The sequence below is a fragment of the Nelusetta ayraudi genome, unplaced genomic scaffold (genome assembly GCF_046127955.1).
Source record: "Nelusetta ayraudi isolate G7.1 ecotype Tasmania unplaced genomic scaffold, CSIRO-AGI_Nayr_v1 ptg000106l, whole genome shotgun sequence".
Classification (NCBI taxonomy): Eukaryota; Metazoa; Chordata; class Actinopteri; order Tetraodontiformes; family Monacanthidae; genus Nelusetta; species Nelusetta ayraudi.
The window spans coordinates 1,015,097-1,034,508 of record NW_027466156.1 but is presented as its reverse complement, the minus strand read 5'-3'; the positions used below and the strand labels follow the sequence as shown (position 1 = coordinate 1,034,508).

The window sequence follows — 19,412 nt, the reverse complement described above, 5'->3', positions numbered from 1 at the left end:
GCCAGCATTTTCATTATTTTTGTGGACCAAAATGTGGGTCCTGAGACTCCACCAGTTGAGGATCACTGCCCTAAAAGCAACCTGACCCTCAGTTGAGTTTAATTCCCACTTCCTGTTTTTTTCATGGAGCTTTTTTAATGCAATCAAAGAAAAATAGGACATACACGTGTAAAATAAATGAATGTAAGCCAAAAATGTAGAAAGTTATTTGTTGTTGCTCTTAAAACTACTATGACTGCGACTCCTACTGCAGAAAATTGCAGGTTTGCCATCGTCCAGAAGAGAGAAGGTCTGGGTGAGTGGGCTCTAGCTGCTGCTCTTCACGCTGAGCGTGGCGCTGCTCTTGGCTTTGCCCATGGTGAACTTCACCACTCCGCTCATGTCCCTGCTCGTCTCTTTCAGGGTGAGCCGGTGCACCGTGCCGCTGCTCTCCAGGCGGACCCGGGGCCCCGGCTGGAGGCCCTCGCCGTTCAGGGTCCACACCGGGGGTCTGCTGATGGCCACTGACACCTCGCACTGGAAGGTGGCCCACTCCGGCTCCGTCACCTCCACGTCCTGCAGCTCCTGGACCATCACCAGGGCCTGACCTGCGGCACCAAGATCGGGGGAGATGTTGACGAGGCTGGACCAGTGGTTCTCCTGCTCCCTCCACCCCCCTAATAATCCTCCTTTCTCCTCATTCCACTCCTCTCTCTCTCATCCTCTTCCTTCCTCCACCTATACATTTCCTCTCCTTCCTCTTCCTCTTCCTTACTTACTCATTCTACTCCTCTTCTTTCCTCCTCCTTGTCGTTCTTCCTTGGCCTCCTTTCTCCTGCTTCACCTCCTTCCATCCCTCATCCCCCACCCCTCTCCTCCATCTCCTTTCCTCCTAACATCCTCTTTTTCCTCATCCTCCACCTCCTCCCCTTCTCCTCCTCTTCCACCTCATCAACCCCTTCTTCTCATCGACATCCTTCTCCCCATCTCATCCTCCTCATCCTTCCATTCTTTTCCTCCTCATCGATCTCCTATTCCTCTTCCCCTCATTCTCATCGTCCTCCTCTTCCTCCCACTGTCTCCTCCTCCTGCTCTTGATCCTCTACCTTTTTCACCTTCTCCTTATCGTCCATCACCACCTCCTCTTCCTTTTCCTCCTCCTCTATCTACTCCTCCATCTCTTCCTCCTCCTCCTCCTCCTCCTCCTCTTCCATCCCCCAACTCACCCTCGACCATCAGCCGGGCCGTGGATGTGTGCTCGCCCACCGTCACACTGTAGGTGCCCTCGTCCTCCAGCGCCACCTGCTGGATGACCAGTTTGAGGGTGCAGCCGTCAGTCAGGATCTCCATCCGGTCGGACGGCGCCAGCTCCTGGCTGCCCCGGCACCAGGTGGCGCTACAGCGGGGCGAGGACACGGTGCACTCCAGGATGACCCGGTGCTTCTCCAGCCCCGTTCGGTCACGCAGCGGCTTCACGATGGAGACGGGGAGCTCTGAGACGAGGACAAGGCAAGGTTGCAGACTCTTCCAGAAAGAAGAGAACGGTCGATCTCAGCTGGACAGAGACTGACCTTCGACCTCCAGGTAGGCCGTCGACTCCACATCCCTGGACACGAAGTGGATCTCGCCGGCGTCCTCGGCCTTCACGCTGCACATCAGCAGGAAGTGTTTGGTTCCTGGAAGAGACACAGGAAATAAACCCTCCTTTTCTTTTCTTTTATTTCCCATCAGGCCTTGCTGGACTCGATAGAATCCCCTGGTTTTATGTAGTGACGGCTAGCTATTGTCCTGTTGGTGGAAATACTTTAATCTGCAGAATGATTTAAAGGTCTAGTGTGTAATATTTGGGGATTTTGAGAAGAAACGGCAACATCTAGTGGTTACATTTTAGATTGCAGCGCTTTCGCTCCCCCTCCCTCTCCTGAGCTTGCCAGTCAACTATAGTGGCCTGTGCACACAAACCTGGATACCTGGTCCACCTTCTTTTTCGCGAGTGTTCACCCTAAATACAAAAGGCATTGTCAGGCAGCTGGATTGTCCACACCAGGCTTCCTTAGAAATATGACTGTGCAAGATGGCAGCCAACTGGAAGCAAGGCTCTTGCACTCTGTATATTCTTGTTTATAACTCAGAACTGTTCTAAGGATAGGAAACCCAAATAACTTGTTGTACTGCGAATAGACACTTTTATTCATGTATTTGTGGGCAGTATGTTAAACCTTTACCAATGTAAAAGTCACAAATCAGGCCAAATCTTTACACATGTTTAACTGTGTTTACATGTTTTACAATCCTTTATTAGTGTTTAATGCTTCTCTGTTGCTGTATATAAGTGTATAAATGTAAATGAAGTGAAGAAGAATAATTGATAGGATTTTCTAAGTTTGTATCTCATAACAGTGTATTTGTCCATTGATGTTGTGACTTTAAACCACTCCCATCCTTCCTCCCCCCCTCTCCCCCCGCTCCCCCCGCTCCCTCTCTCCCTCCTGGTCTGACCTTCAGTGCGGATCTTGACGGTGCTGCTGGGCCGGATCCTGTGGCCGTCCTTGTACCACTCCCCGGCCACGTCCTCCAGGGACACCTCGCACATGAAGACGGCATTTTGCTCCTCCTTGATGTAGAGGTCCTCCAGGTCCTGCACCATCTCCAGCTTGTGCTCTGCCAGGGCAAGTGCACCCGTTTTAGAAAAGAAAAGACAAGAAAAGAAAGGGTGCATAACAATCGAGCACAGCCGCACGCATCTTACCGTAAACCTCCAGCGAACACGAAGTCTCCGCCTCCCCAGCGTCACACGTGTAGGTGCCCGAGTCGGCGGGCGAGCACTGCAGGATCTGGCAGAACCTCTTGCGGCCCATGGAGTAGATGCGGCAGTTCTTCCCAGGCTTCAGCTCCGCCCCGTTCTGGAAACCACAACAACGACAAGTGAAGAGATGTTCCTCACTGCCCACTTGATCAGGGTTTCTCAACTGGTGGGTCATGACTCAAAAGTGGGTCGCGGAGCCGTTTTGATTGGGTCGCAGCTTCATGGGCAGTTTGTCTTCTTATTTTAATAATAATAATAATAATAATAATAATGATAATAATAATAATAATTTATTCACTTGAAATGATAGAAAGTGGGCAAGCATTTAGATTTTACTGGAATAAATTTGAGTCGTGACTTGGTGATGGGAAAAGAAATGTGGGTTCTGAGACTCCACCAGTTGAGAAGCACTGCACTAAATGACTAGACCAGTCTGGCTCCGGCTCTGGAGTGGGCGGAGCTTTTACCTTCAGCCATTTGACCTCCACGATCTGCCTGGACAGCTCGCACTCCAGCGTGGCCGGAAGGTCCTCCTCCACGCGCTGGTCGCTCAGCGTCTTCACGACGGACACGGGCGTCTCTGCAAGAGTTCCGACAAAGTCAGTCCGGGTCAGAACTTCCCATCATGCTCTACCCGTCCCCCTCTTCCTCGCCAGCGGACCTTCACTCTGTTTCTTTTCCTACCTTTGACAGTGAGCCTGGCCGTGGTGCGCACGCCCTCGGCCGAGAAGGCGATGGTGCCCGTGTCCTCCAGGGTGAGGTTAGACAGGGTGAGACCGTGCACCCGGCCGTTGGTGCTGACCCGCACCTGGCCAGTTGGCTTGACCCGGAGGCCGTCCTTGTGCCACACGCCCTCCACGTCGGCATGGGACAGCTCCACCTCGAAGGAGGCCGTCTCCCGCTCCAGCGTCTCCTGGTCGCTCATGTTCCTCCGGATGGAGATCTTGCGGGCTGGCGAAGAAGAGGAGACACAAAGCTCAGAGTCAGTAACACCATTTTTTTTTATCTTTGTTTCTGCTGTGAAGGACGGCCCCCGCCCAAAAAACAAAACAAAAAAAAACATTGCCTGCTCTCCAGCTTCAAATATTCAGCAAATTAGTCCCGCCCTCTATTGGTCTTTTCACAGACGCTAACTGGGCCGGAACGTGGCTAATGAGGTAATAAAGCATCATCAGCTAATCAGGCAAGACTAATTACATACCCGAGAAATTATGGGTGTTTTTTTGGGGTTGGAGCCAGTTGCACGCAATTGAATGCACAGATTGAATAAATAATGGCATAATTATACAATTTAAGCTTTTATCCAAATGTTTATCCAAAGTCACGTAAACAAGAATAAAAAACAATACTAATACGAATACTCCTACTACTACTATTGCTACTACTGCTTATAATAATAATAGTAACAGTTGATATTTTGATAATCAGGAATTTAAAAAAAAACAATTTACAATTTAAAAAATTGTAAAATGGTAGCAAGTAAGAATTTGATTTTAAAGTTAAATGATTTTACTTCAGACAATTTAAAAAATATAAAAAGTAAAATGGTAGCAAATAATAGTTTTATAATCATTTCAAAATTAAATAATTTTTCTACATTTTTAACTAATACCTAAAACTAAACTAATACTAACCCTAAGCTTATTTCACTTTCCAGGCCCCACCGCACGCAAGCGTCACTCCACAGCCCTGCAGCAGGTTCAATTTATGTTTCTCGGTGAATGTGTGTGGGCCCACATTATACATTTGAGTTTTTCAAAAAAATACACAGTTTAAAGTGTAACTTGGTTATGGTAAAGTGAATATACTGTATGTATTATATTGTGAGAGGAGTGACACCATTTTTTGTGTTAGTTTGATAATAAGTGTCTAAAAGGGGTTGTATTTTATTTTATTGCAATATGAAGAAGGTCCTTTTTGTGTTTTGTAGCAGAAAGCACAACCACTACTTTATTTGAAACAATTTAACTTTAATCTAATTTCTATTTTTTTATTAATTTAAAGAGAGTTTATCATCTTTTGTATTGCCTATATGTAAATACATTGACAGCGAACGCTTTACATTTAAACTTCTACGTTAAATAGTTGTTCAACCTTACAACGAGCCCAGGCCCGGCCCCATTGGTATAAACTGCTCTAGCACAACTTCCTGGGCTACAGTTGGATCAGCCTGTATTCAGAGTTTCCACTTTTATTTGGAGTAGGATTCCAAATCCAGACCCCCATTGGTTCATAATTAAATTTTACATTGATCATTTTTATGTTATTTTGTTTTAAACACATTCCACTGTGTGATAAAGATTTGCAACTGGAACATTTCCTTAATTAATAGGATGTATTATTTTAGTGTTCCCTTTATTTTTTGAGCAGTGTATATAAATGTATGTATATTTAAAAAATGATGCATGGCAGACCTCATTGCTCTCGTGTCATTGAAGACGGGCCTCTCGGCTAAACGGACTCACGTTCCACGTTGAGCTTGACCTGCGTGCGGTCGTGCAGCGTCTCGCAGCGGTACGTGCCGCGGTCCGACAGCGTCAGGTCCCGGATGGTCAGGGTGCGCGTGCAGCCGCTCTGGGCCAGCGTGTGCCGCGGGCCGGCCTGGATGACCACGCCCTGCCTCATCCACTGCACCTCGCCGCTCTCCACGCTGATCTCCGCCTCCAGCGTGGCCTCGCCAAACTCCTCGGCCATGACCGCCTCCGTTCTCCTGGTGAACATCACCTGGGCCTCTATCAGGAGGGGGAGGGGCTTTCAATTAACAACCAATCTAATAATAATAGTGATTAAAAACATATATATATATCTTTACCCTGAACTTTGAGGCTGGCCTTGCAGGTCTGACCCTCGGCCTCGGCCGTAATCTTGGAGCAGTCCAGCATCTGGCACCTTCGGACCACCAGGGTGTGACAGAGGCCATTTTGGCTGGCCTGGAAGCGCTCGCCCAGGGCGACAGCCTCGTTGTCCATCAGCCACACCAGCTGCACGTCCTCGGGCGACACCACGCACTTGAAGGTGGCGTCCTCACCCTCCAGGACGGTGGTGCTGCGGAGCTCCGTCAGGAACTCCACCACTCGAGGCACTGGGGGAGGAGAAGAGAAGTCTTGTGGAACCGGCCTAGCGTAAAAAATAAATAAAATAAAATCTGTCACTCACTCTCCACTGTCAGCGCTGCCTCGGTCCGGTCGTCCTTGGACTCGCAGGCGTAGTGGCCGGCGTCCTCCCGGGTGAGCCTGTGTATGGTCAGACTGCGCTCTGCGCCGTCCGCCCGGATGGTGAAGCGCCGGCTCGGTGCCACCTCCTGGCCGTTCCTCAGCCACTGCACGTCGGCCTTGGGCCGGCACACCTCGCAGCGCAGGGTCACCATGCCATTGGCGTAGGCCACGGTGTCGGCCAGCGGCTGCGTGAATTTGATTCTCATTTCTGGTGTAGAAATTAGAAATAAATATAAATAATGCTTTTCCAGTCAGAAGTGCTCTAGAACAGTGGTTCTCAACCTTTTTTGGGGGTCCTGGACCGCCTGCACATTTTTTATTTACCCTGAAGGAGGACTGCAATTTGATAAAAGCAGCAACAACTGCATTGTAAATTGCATCATGGTATTTATTTGAATGCAAATATGAGCTTTAAGTTGATGAGTTTTCCCACGCCACATTTCTGCAAATATTTCACAATGAAAGCATTTGAGTGGCGTATGCCCACCGAAACACTAGGGAACTTGTTCTTTGAAAAAAGGATGCAGAGCGTGTTAAGTTTGTATTAACAACATCATGCGGTAATTCAACAAACAGGCAAGAGCTCTTATTAAAACCTAATGAATTACAGTCATTACAGATGGAAACTGATAAAGTCAGGATGGAATATGCTAAAAATAGTTCATGGGACCCTCTGCAGTTTAGATAGATAAAGGTCTGAGTCACATTTTATTCAACATATATATATGTATATATATATATATATATATATATATATATATATATATATATATATATATATATATATATGTATATATATATATATATATATATATATATATATATATATATATATATATATATATATATATATATATATATATATATGTATACATATATAAATATTTCTTTTTAATTATAATTAATAAATATACTTTTCCATAATTGTCAAAAATATATTTTATTTTCACTGACCCCTCGCAATTACACCACACACCACTAGTGGTCCGCCCGGGGACCACCCGCTGGTTGAGAAACACTGCTCTAAATAAAATATCGACAATAAAGATGATAGGATGAGAGTTGACCTTTGACCAGCAGGCTGAAGTGGACCTGGTCTGTGTTGGCATCGCAGGTGTACTCGCCCGCGTCCGAGCGACGGAGCGGCAGGATGGTGAGCGAGCGGCGGTGGCCGTCCGCCAGTGCCCGGAAGCGCTCGCCGTCCACGGGCGTCCAATCCTTCATCCATCGGACGGTGGCGCTCTCCCGGGACACGTAGCACGTCAGGGTGGTGCTCTCCGCCTCGTAGCCCGTGACCACCACGTCATCCTCCTTGTTCACAAAGGTGACCGGAGGCTCTTTTGTGAAGAATTGGGAGAATTGTCTCATTGTAGGAAAAGTTTTTCACCTTCTCAGATCAAAAAAAAATTGAAGAGAATTAAAAAACAAACTACCTTGGACCCTGACGTTGCAGACCATCTTGTCGCCCACGGCATCGCACACATACTGGCCAGAATCTGACGGCTGCATGTCGGAGACGATGACCTTCCTCAGAGTACCGTAACTCTCAATGCAGGTTCGATGGTCAGCGACCAGCGGCCTGCCGTTGCAGTACCACTGCACGGGTGCGTTGGCCCGGGACACCTCGCAGGCCAGGAACAGGTCTTCCCCAGCCACCATCTCTTGGTGGTCGGCGTCGGCCGAGTTGCCCACGATGGCCACCGGGGGCTCTGATGCAAGAAATTTGTTTCATTAGAAATCTGACCTCTTGGTACCAGGTGACTTTGAAGGTTAATGAGGAAACAAGATGTACCTTCCACCATGACCTGGAACCCGATGCTGTCGTCCCCGACATCCAGGAAGTACTCCCCGGAGTCCTCGGGCTCGGCGTTGAGGATGACCAGCGAGCGGAAGGCGCCCTCCTCCTCCTCGCAGTGCCTCTCGTCACCCGCCTGGATGCGGCGGTTGTCCTTGTACCACTTGGCCACAGCGTCGGCCCGAGACAGCTCGCACTCCAGCACAATGTCGTCGGCTGCCAGTGACTTGAGGACAGTCTTGACTTCTGACTTCCTGAGGATCTTCACCGGCGGCACTGGAGATTCGATGGAATTTCAGAATTCAAACATGGCTAATCATGGCATTCCAACGGTGAGTATTTGTACCTGAGACGTGGACCTGGAAGTCAACCTGGTCTCCGGCAACCTGGCAGCAGTAAGTCCCAGAATCCTCCGGCGTAGCCGACGGGATGGTGAGTCGATGGACGAGGCCTTCGGTCGAAACGTTCAGTTTGCCGCCTTCCTCTACCTCCCTGCCGTTGACCAGCCACTTGACCTCGGCGTTGGGCCGGGACACCTCCACCTCCAGCACAAACGGCGACCCCGCCACTGCCTCCATAATGTCGGGCATGTTTGTCGGACGGCTGAGCTTCACGGGAGGCTCTGAAGGCAGCAAAAACAACAGCGATGGAGTCAATGATGACGGCGGCATCGGCAATAAGCAAACCAGGAAGTCTCACCTTTCACTGTCACCAGGAAGGCCACAGAGTCATCCTCGGTGTCGCACACGTACTCTCCAGTGTCCTCCTCACCGGCCACAGGTATAACCAGCCTGCGGTGCGACCCGTCAGCCTCCAGGATCAAGTTGGGACCCTCCTCCACCTCCAGGCTGTCCTTGTACCATCGAACTGGAGCGTCCGCCCGGGAGATCTCGCAGCTGAGCTCCAGCCTCTCGGAGGCCGTGTGGGTCACCTCCACCTCCGACTCACTGGGGTGGATGATTCTGATTGGAGGCTCTGAGGAGAAAAGTTAGAATCTCATTGTGTGAATGTTGAAGGTGTGTTCATGTTAGAAGTATAGAGAAACTGAATTGCTCTATACTTCTAATACTAACTCAGTTGTCTGACTGACGGAGGTGCCAAAATTATTCACATTCTCAAGTAAATGCACTCAAGTAAATGTATGGATACTTGTGTAAAAGAAAATCCTCTGGTAAAAGTACTGATTCATCTCATTGACTCAAGTCAAAGTAAGAAAGTACAGGTTCTGAAATGTACTTGAGTAAAAAGTAAAAACGTTTTGGTTTTTTTTGCAATTAGTTAAACAATGCATTTGTTGTAAAGCCAAAGTACTCAAAAATAATCTCCCACTAAAATATGATGCAGCTTTATATTGAACTACCAAACTGCATAGTTCAAATGGCTCCACTTCACGAAACAACAACTATCAAATAAATCATCAATCATAAGGGCATTACTTTGAACAGAATTTTATCTTTTAAACAGTAACAAGCGTGTTTTCCCAATAAGGGGTAGAATGTACAGATATGGGGAGTAAAAGTAAAAAGTCGTCAGAAGTAAATTATAGGCACCTTACAAATTAGTTTAAAAAGTATTTGTACTGACTGAATGCCAATCTTCAATTCCTGTCTTACCCTTTACAGTGAGCTGGAAGAAGACGGAGTCTCCGTCTGTCTCGCACACGTACTCGCCGCTGTCCTCCACACGGCCGCTGGGGATGACCAGCCGCCTGTAGGGGCCCTCGGACACCAGCCGGATGTTCTGGCCGTCCTCCACCACCTGGCCGTCCTTAAACCAGCGCACCTTCCCGCCGGAGCGGGACAGCTCGCACTGCAGGTAGGCCTCCTCCGAGGTGTAGCTCTCCATCACCACGTCGTCTCCAGGTTCCACGATCATCACCGGGGGTTCTGATGTGTTTGTCAGTGGAAACAGAATTTAAAAATAAGTAAATAGGTAAATAAATAAATAAAACAATCTGTTCAGTTTTAAGGAAAATGCAGGAACGTGCTCCCCCGAGAGAGCATTTTGTGCAAAGATCAGTGGTACCTCTCACGTTGACTGTGAACTCTACATTGTTGTTTCCCGACTGGCACGAGTAGCTGCCGGCGTCTGAGATTTCTGCCGAACGGATGATGAGCCTCCGCAAGGTTCCGTCTGCTTGCAGAGTGATGTTGTCGCCTGGCTGGACCTCACAGCCGTCCTTGTACCTGACAAATCCCCAACAAGGTAATGACTTCATGTTGAAATGATATTACTATTTATCGTTACTTTTGTCAAAGCTAACTTTCTCCCCTAACTTCCCCACTTGCTATTACTACTAATAATAATTTATTTCAATTATGAGCACCTTTGTGGCACTCAAAGTCACCATACAAATAAATAGAAAGCAACATAAGATATAAAAATATATGCAAATGTAAAAAAGATGAATTATTGGCATTACTGGTATGCCTCACATCAGCCAGTTCGATGGCGTTGCTGATACAATGACGACATCTAGCGGTCAATATTGTAACACAGTGCACGTCCAACAGTCAGGGGACCCACCTTGCCTAAACTGCCAAAACCGTCGCCGCTGACCTCACGTGTCACGCCACAACATCATAGAGCAAAACCAGACGTGTAACGGAGACAACGCAAAAACACAACAAACTGAAGAATCTAATTAACAACTCTGGTCATTTTTGTAATTGTAGCAGACACTTTGAACTCGCCTGTTCATCCTTTTACCCAGAAGAAAACACAGAGTTGAGCTTTTTAGCTGTGACATGGCAACATAAACTACCGGCGGTTAGCCTACTAGCATGGCTGTTAGTCGTCTTATGCGAACCGCGATGCTGAACCGGTGCTTAGTCCACGCCAAACATGGCGGACGTCAATAGAAGACAGTGTACAGGAAGTATAATTTGCACCGTATGCAAATTTTACCTTTAGTTTTGCGAATGTATGTTTATGTTGAGTTTGCATCAGGGCTGTCAAACGCTGCTCTTAAATTCGGCACTGTGGTCTTGGTTTTATTGAAGTCAGTTAAATTGAAATATCTATTATGACATTTTCAAATAAGAACAACTCGTTCACGTCATATTTGTCAGATTAACCAGAAATTAACAACAACAAAGTCATTCTTAATTAAAAAAAAAAAAAAAATGTGTAAGGGAATTTTAATTTTTTTTTTTACCTACCACGCAACTTCTGCATCTTCTCTTGAGACATGACAGAGCAGCACCACAGGGTCCAGTTCCATTCCGCTCTTGTGCAGCTCCTCTGCTGGAACAGGACTAAACTCCACAGGGGGACCTTGAAACCAGGAAGTAGGGAGTCAAAACATTGCAGACATTTGACAGAAAATAATAAAAATAACAGTTGGGAAGTGAGTGGAAATAATTAAGAGAGAAGAACAAATTTCAGAAAAGCAAAGCAACACACCTGCAACGTCCACATTGAACGTGATGACGTCTCCTCCTGCCGTTTGGCAGGTGAAAACTCCAGCGTGAGACGCGTCAGCCGCAGGGATCACGATCCTCCTCATGTTTCCGTCTGCTTGGATGTTCAGGTCGTCGGAGGCCTGCAGCTCCAGACCGTCTTTGAACCAGGAGACCTTGGCGAAGGCGTGCGAGACCTCGCAGTAGAGCACGACGGCGTCGCCGGCCTCCACCCTCTTCTGGCTGTCCGAGTCCGGCAGAGGGCTGAATGTCACCACCGCGGCTGCAAAGACACAAGAGGTCGACTCATCGTCACTCAAAAAGAAGTTGACAAGAGTTGCACAGATTTGTGCTCTGACTCACGCTTGACCCTGAGCACGGCCGAGTCCCGCACGCCGTTGGCTATGAACGTGACCTCCGCCACGTCGTCGGCCAGGCGAGTCTCGTGGATGGCCAGCGAGTGGTGCTTCTGGGACTGCCGGATGGAATATCGTCCTCCGTGCTGCAGCTGGGCGCTGTTCAAGAACCACGTTCCCGCCATGGCTGTCGACAGTTCGATGGAGAACCTGGCGTCTTCTCCTTCTGTGGCCTCGCAGCCTCGCAGAGAGGTGAGAATCTTTGGCCCTGGCACTTTACCAGAAAAATACACTTAGCTAAGCCTTTCATACATATATATATATATATATATATATATATATATATATATGTATATATATATATATATATATATATGTATATATATATATATATATATACATATATATATGTATATATATATGTGTATGTGTGTATACATATTATTGTATACATATACTATTATTTTTGTTCAACTTTTATCAGATGCCCCAGTAGCATGCCAAAACTAGCTATTTTTCCTGGGATCCTCATTCAAACAAAATTGATATTATTGTACATTTACAGACAAAGGTCCAACTATTTTCCCAAAAACCTTCAACAAAAAATAGACAAGACACGCTACCGAGGTTGAGTTTGATTGGCAGACGCTGTCAAAACAGGACGTCCTTCAGACCTTTCTGATGTTAATACTCCCCCCATAGGGTAATATAGTGTCACATGTCTCAACAACAAACATATAGCCTCTGTTTATGTAATCCCAACCAGCCCACATACACAATAATAGTAATATCTCGGATGAAGTGTAGCAACTGTGCCAACTCCGGCGCACATTCCAGCTCATATTTATATTGATGCTTTCTGTTGATGTGCTGATTAATGTGCATGGTCCTAATCAAATAAATAAAGTAAAGAAAAGTGAAAGTAGGAGCAAAGAGCAATTCAGTCATTGGCAATTATGTTGGATTCCTTAACAAAAGATGCTGTTTTAGTTCATAAAGAAAACACTCTTACTGTTCTCTTGCGTGATCAAACTGGTCCCTCTATACAGGAACAGCTTTGTAGCCTCAGCCATTGTAAGGCTGAATAGGATAACCACAAGGTAAAGACTCCTGTGACATTGAAGCTTCGACTGATGATGGTTTTTTGTTATGTGCTTTTATGTTTTGTATCATGTATGATTGACCTGTGGTGTCACAGCTAAGATACCGATAAAGAAAGCTTGACCTTGACCTCTCACTCTTCCCGCCCAAGTCCTCACCCAGGTGAACAGCTTTGGGGAACTCCACGTGGCCGCTGCGCCCGTACTTGTTGATGCAGCAGACGCGGAAGCGGTAGTCGCCCTCGCACTGCACGCCGTCGCCGCACACCTCGGCCGAGGTGGCCGTCTCCGACGTGAAGCACTTGTGCCACTCCTGCGAGCCCGCCTGCTGCCGCTCCACCACAAAGATGGAGCGGGTGGACGCCTGGCTGGCGGCGGCGCAGGGCACCCAGGTGAGCAGCGCGCTGTTGGGCCGCTCCACGTCCATGGCGACCTCGGCGGGGTAGGCGGGGGGGCAGTGTCTGGCCGCTGGAGCAGAGAGTAGACGAGGGTGTTTCAGTGCTGGGATTATTAGCTAGTAGGGCTACCACTCTTTTACAGGAAGAATACAAGGAATACAAGACTTGTATTTCAGTACTTACCAATACCGACAACTAAATTGTCACATTTATACACACTTGCTTATACACATACATACTTATACAGCTGGTATCGGTGTCATGGTATCAACACATTTTTACGACTATGAGTAAATGATTGATGGAATGCTCTCATATCGCGCTTTTCCAGCGCCTTCACTGTGACGCCACAGCGCTTTACATTGGCAGCCACTCATTCACCAGTAGGTGCAGCCCCATTGGGAGGAATGTAGGGTTCAGTGTCTTACCCAAGGACACTTCCCCATGTACACATGGTATCCACCAACCCTTCGATCACTGGACGACCCGCTCTGACTAGCCGAGCCGCAGCCATCCCTAGCGTACTCAAGCCCGGTATCGGTACCGATACCCGATACTGGCATCAATATCACTGCATCCCTATTTTTTTCAAACCAATGGTAAAAACCGACGCCCACCTTTGACCTTGAGCCGCGACGAGGTCTTGGAACAGCCCGTGACGAAGGTCACGACCCCCGAGTCCTGGTAGGCCACGTTGACAAAGACCAGGATGTGAGTGCGGCCGAAGGACTTGAGGATGGTGTGGTGGGCCTCGCGCAGCTTCAGGCCGTCCTTGAACCAGTGCACCTCGGCGTCCTCCTTCTCCAGCTCCACGCAGAACACCGCGTTCTCGCCCTCCAGCACCTCCAGCTTGCGGGGCAGCTTTCGAACGATGGCGCCTGCCAGCGGAAGAATTGGAATTGTGTTTATTTGTCATTATTGTGTATGTGTTTGTATATCACTAAGCTCTATTTTAGGTTTATTTGTATCTTATTTACATCTTCATAAGTCCTTTCCATCGTCATTGTTTCCATGAATTTGCAAAATTCCTAGAATTGCGCAAAACCTAAAAGGTTTTTGTCACACTGATGAGGTGGTTTTTCCAGTATCGATATAGAGGTATGTCGCAAAATCGCATTTACACGTCACCGGACGTGACGTACGGGGTCACGTGATCAGTTCACTTTCAGTAAAAATGGGGTTTCACAAGAGCTTCCATGCTGGCGACAGCTTCATCGTCATTCTGAAATTCTGAATCCACAGTTCGTCTGTGAATTCCTCGGTGACGATCCTCTCCCAGAAATTCCTTATTCTTGTCTGCTCCCAGACATACCAACTTTGCCTTTGAGCTTTGAGCTATCACCCGCTGCCTTCGTCTCCTGATGACAACAGTGGCAACAGCTGTAGTGACAACTGGAATAGCTGCTCCAAAATGCAAAATGTTTTGTACCTCCATCCTCCTCAAAGTGGGGTGTCACGGGATGAGAGTTTACAAGAATTATGGCTGATGCGCTTCATACCACTCAATGGAAACACCTGCAAATCTCAACTGTACTTTGTAGAAATTTTTAGAAATATCACATTTATTTTACTTTTTATTTGTTTGGCGAAAAACTGAAATGGAAATGCAGCTACTTATATACATTCATCAAGATTAGCGTATTGTTAATATTTGCATTTTATGTTTTTACTTTGTATTTCATTTTATTCAGATTGCTCCCAGTATATTATTTTTCACTCTCTGTAATCCTGTCTGTGTACTTCTGTGTGTTTTTTATCTGCTGCTGGGACATTGCAATTTCCCCATCGTGGCATCGCGAACATTAATCTTATCTTTAAAATGATACATTAATTAAAAAAAAATGTTTACAAGCTGCTTTTTCCAGCTAAGAATGAATGCGTACTCTCTTTCCTAGCCTGGTCAAACCTCCTTTATATGAATACTAAGCCTCAGATTATCTTTAGTCTATGTTGAGTTAACTGTCAGCTGTTAGAGTATAAGTTGAGGCCGTGCCGTACCTTTAACTGACAGCTCTGCGATGCTCTTTGCTCCGTCCGCCGTCTCGCACAGGTACACGCCGTCGTCGTCCGTGCCCACGTCGTGGATGGTCAGCCGCCGCCTGGCGCCCCGCTGCTCCATCCCGTACTTGGCGCCGGGCGCCAGCCGCTGGTCTTCCAGGTACCAGGCCAAGGGCGCCGACTCGTCGGGCACCTCGCACTCCAGCACGGCCACGTCCCGCTCCCGCACCTCCACGTCGGCCAGCGGACGCCTGAAGCGCACCGCCGAGCCTGAGGGACACCCCGCAGGGCAGAGAAGGTAGGTGCAGTCTAGAGCTTCTGGGTTTGGACTGAATTGACTGCTATTGTAGAGGCAAAGCAACATGACCCCGTCAGTGTATCCAGCTGCTATTATAGGAATGTGATCAGCTGCTTTGAAGAAAATATGATGCCAAATGCAGCTGACTCCAAGATTCAAGGAACTAAACAGTTATGGTACAGAATTTGTACTCAGGATCGGTTTTTAGAAGCCATAAATAACCATGAAAATCAAAAATCAAGCATCAAAGCAAAAGAGCAAGCGATAAACATCAAGCAAAATATAAACAACAGTCAGGTCCTTAAAGAGCAAAATATAAAGGAGAAGGGAAAGGATGTAAACAGTCAAATACAGAAGCAGAAATTTAGCTCTGTTAAAAACCACATTTAGACTTGACAGCAAGGAGCTTTTCAGTAATATCTAACCTGTGAAGCACTCAGGCTCCACAGTGCTGCAGTGTTGTTTGTTTTAAACCCACACTTCCCAAAGAATGCATTGATTTCTTTTCTATTGTCTGCTGTTGTGAAGCTATCGCTCCTGAAATGTGCATCATGTGCATCAAATTTGTAAAATTTGGCTTGATTTATGATTTTTTTATATTGGTAAAAGCTTAACATACTGCTCAAAAATGCATGAATAAATATATAATAAACACAGAGCAATCAGGGTCTTGCTCCCAGTTAGCTGCCATCTGACAGTGGCCTCAATATGAATCAGGCTGTCAGGTGGGCTTCCTTAAAAATATTACACACTGGACCAGGGCTGGGTAACTTTTTGACTGGTGGGGCCACAATGGGTTCTAAACTTTGACTGGGGGTTGCAGAGCAGCAGCAGAAGGATGGAGTGTTTTGGTGAGCCACCTCATAGGAGGAAAAAATATATCATGGGATATATTGTCGGAAACATGCTTTAATGTCAATTGAAATGAAGCCTCACCACAAAATGTATATCTTTGAAGCTCCACGGTATTTATTTATTGAAATGACTTTTAAAACACTGTAAAAATGTTTTATTGGAATTAATTTAAATCTAAATTTAATTAGAAAATACTTACTCATTATCATTATTATTATTTCTTCAATTTCGGCGGGCCGGATGAAAAAGTTAAACGGGCTGCATATTGCCCCCGGGCCATAGTTTGCCCATGACTGCACTGGACCTTTAAAAAACAACATAAAAACCAAAAACAGGGTGACGCCCCCTTACCTTTGACGGACAGGTGCACGGCGCTGAGCGTGTTGCCCAGGGCGTTGGAGGCGGCGCACACGTACAGCCCCGTGTCCTGCTCCTTGCAGTAGAGCACCTTGAGGGTGTAGTAGCCCTCCCGGTCCTCGAAGATGAGGTGGCGCCGGCCCGCCTCCAGGGTCTCGCCGTCCTTGCGCCACACAATCTCCGGCTTGGGCTTCCCCGTCACCAGGCAGCGGAACTTGGCGTGCTTGCCCTCGGCCACCGCAAACTTCTTGGCCTTGGACGGGCTGACGGCGCCCCCGGCGGCGCCCCTGTGCCTGGCCGAGGACTTCCCGCCCTCCCCCCCCCGCTCCCGCCGCTCCGGCACGGCCTCCACCAGCAGCACGGCGGCGGCCAGCGCCTCCTGGCCGCCGCCGGCCGCCCTGCAGGAGTAGACGCCGGCGTCGGGCAGCCGGGCGCCGTGGATCCGCAGCTGGAACCAGCCGCCGTCCTGGCTGACGGCGCTGTAGTGCGAGCTCTCGAAGACGTCGGCCAGCCGCTTGCCGTCCTTCTCCCAGGTGACCCGGGGCGGCGGCGAGCCCCACAGCTTGGCGGCGAAGCCGGCGTCCTCGCCACGGTCCACGCGCAGCGACAGCGGGCGGATGAGGAAGCGGGGACCCTCGTCCTGCTCCTCCTCCTTCTCCTCGCCGCCGTTGGTGGCGCAGTGGCCGTTCACCTGCCTCCCCTCCGCCTCCCCCTCCTCGCTCTCCTCCACCCTCAGCGAGGCGGCGGCGTACGTCTCGCCCACGCTGTTCCGCGCCTTGCACACGTACTGTCCGCCGTCGGCCGCCGTCACCGCAGCGATGGTCAGCAGGTAGGCCTTGCCCTCCTCCGACAGCGAATAGCGCCCCCCAGGGGCCAGCCGCGCGTTCTTGCGTTCCCACACCACTTCGGGCCGCGGGTCGCCGTCGATCTGGCACCGCAGCGTGGCGTCAGCGCCGTGCCGCGCCACCACGGGTCGCGGGTAGCCCAGCACCCGAGGAGCTCCGCCAAATATATCCATCGTCCGTCCGTCTGTCTGTCAGGGTCCTTGATCGGCCGAGGTCTGACTTATAATGTCCTTTTATTATTTGGTGAAGAAGAAGCTGCTGGAAAAAATGAGAAAAAGGAATGTATTGATGTGCTGAAGTTGTCAGTCAAAGTCCCAGTCGTGACATTGTTGTAGTTTCCACTACATCACCTAAAAGAACCATTTCATGTAGTTTTCAGAATGAGTCTGGAGGAGTCTGGGCCTTAAAACTGCCTGGGTGCAGGTGTTTAGTACAGTGTTTCTAAAGAGGTGGGTCGCGACCCAAAATTCTTTTTGGGCAGTTTCCCTTTGTAATAAAAGGGATTTTTAAATATACACTCAGTGCCAGTCAAAAGTTTGCACACATCCTGTGAATTTAGTGTCTTTTCTTTCATTCTCATGACCGTTGCCATTGCAGTTTCTCACTGAAGGCATCAAAACTACGTATGATCACACGTGGAATTATGTAGGAAACTGTATGGTCATATCACAATTATGACTGGATGAAGGCAGTCTGTATTGTTGCACTATTTTTTTGTGTGTGGAATGAATTTGAGTGCTGTGGAATAAATCTGTCCTGCGACTTCATGATGAGGAAAGTAAATGTGGTCCCAGAGACGCCACCAGTTGAGAGCCACTGGTCTAGCGCACGTTTTTCAATCCAATGAGCGCACGCCATGCCGCGCTGGGTCGCTCTCACAGTTGGCGCTGCTACTCACTCCGAGGAGCGCATTTATAAATAAGCGCGTCCGGGAAAAGACCCAGCGTCTCGCAGGCAAGCTGCTCAGTGCTGCCAAAACTCTTTCCATGGCAAAAAACACACCCAATTCTCTTCTGAGTAAAGATGAACAACTTTTGCCGACACTTTCAGAGACAGTAACTGATGACGAGGTGGAACGACAGTAGAAGAAGAGAAACTCTCTTCTTTTTCCCTCCTTTGCGTTAAAAACAAATCAGCGACTCACCTGCGGCTCCTTCTCCAGCTGGTCCCTCAGCTCTGGCGCTGCTCTGATCCGCTGTGACTCTGTGAAGTCAAAAAAAAAACCTTGGTCTTCCTCACAGAGACTCACTCTGCCTTTTGCTCTCTTTGCATTGGCTGCCGGGCGGAGCGGCCAGCTGACACACCTCCTGGCCTCTTCACACTTGGCGGCCGGCGGCCCCCCAACACCTCATTGCTGGCCCCGCGTCCCCCTCGGCTCTGCTGCTGCTGCTGCTGCTGCTGCAGGCTGGCGGTAGATGAAATCCTGCCCCGGTGGTCTCAGAGGTGCGGCGGCGCTCCTGACACCGTCATTGTCCAAGAGTTGAAGACTCTTTGGGACCCCCCCCCCCTCCTCCCACCACCACCACCGATCCCCAGCTGCTGCTGCCGCCGCCTCCTAAAAATAACACCAGCTTGGATGACAGCAGGCGAGATAAAGTCAGAGCCCTCTAAAGATAGAGGGGTTGGAGGAGGTGGTGGTGGTGGTCGGGGGGGCTTAGCAGATATCCTCAGCTGCCAGAGCCCCTCCAGTCTTGAGTCATGCTCACTCATGAGTAAGGTCACAGCGGGAGACAGAGGGTGCGTTTCTTCTCTCTGTGTCTGTGTTTATATTTAAAATCGTGAACTACAGGAGATGCAATGGCGCTGAAAGGTGCACATTTGCACCTCAGAGAGCGGATTATCGTGAAAGTGTTGATCTTTTTTGCCTTTTATTGAGAAACATGCATGAGTTCACACTCGCGACGGCGCCCTGACACAAATTAAAGTGCATCACGGGCTGAATTAAAAATAGCTGAGTGACGGATGTTTCACGCTGGTGCGGACGCGACGCTGGAGCTGAGTTTGACTTT

General features: G+C 48.5%; 1 protein-coding gene across 2 annotated transcripts; it reads right to left on the bottom strand.

Annotated features, from left to right (window-relative positions):
• Positions 1-96: 96 nt before the first annotated feature.
• obsl1a (obscurin like cytoskeletal adaptor 1a) lies at positions 97-18,924 on the bottom strand. Of its 2 annotated transcripts, none has more exons than XM_076048534.1 (25): positions 18,548-18,924; positions 16,553-17,661; positions 15,049-15,318; positions 13,668-13,928; positions 12,812-13,120; positions 11,560-11,826; positions 11,201-11,479; positions 10,957-11,071; positions 9,821-9,981; positions 9,409-9,681; positions 8,495-8,770; positions 8,142-8,417; positions 7,793-8,071; positions 7,434-7,709; positions 7,068-7,337; positions 5,942-6,208; positions 5,598-5,867; positions 5,251-5,517; positions 3,470-3,736; positions 3,253-3,365; positions 2,729-2,882; positions 2,479-2,640; positions 1,551-1,655; positions 1,206-1,472; positions 97-587 (listed from the first exon to the last, which is right to left on the bottom strand). In XM_076048534.1, exons 2-25 carry the CDS (start codon positions 17,574-17,576, stop codon positions 307-309), a joined length of 6,489 nt encoding a protein of 2,162 aa, XP_075904649.1. In that variant the 5' UTR covers positions 17,577-17,661; positions 18,548-18,924; the 3' UTR covers positions 97-306. The 2 variants fall into 2 exon arrangements, with proteins under 2 accessions (XP_075904649.1, XP_075904650.1); XM_076048535.1 differs by having other exon boundaries at positions 16,553-17,658.
• Between the last annotated feature and the right edge of the window lie 488 nt (positions 18,925-19,412).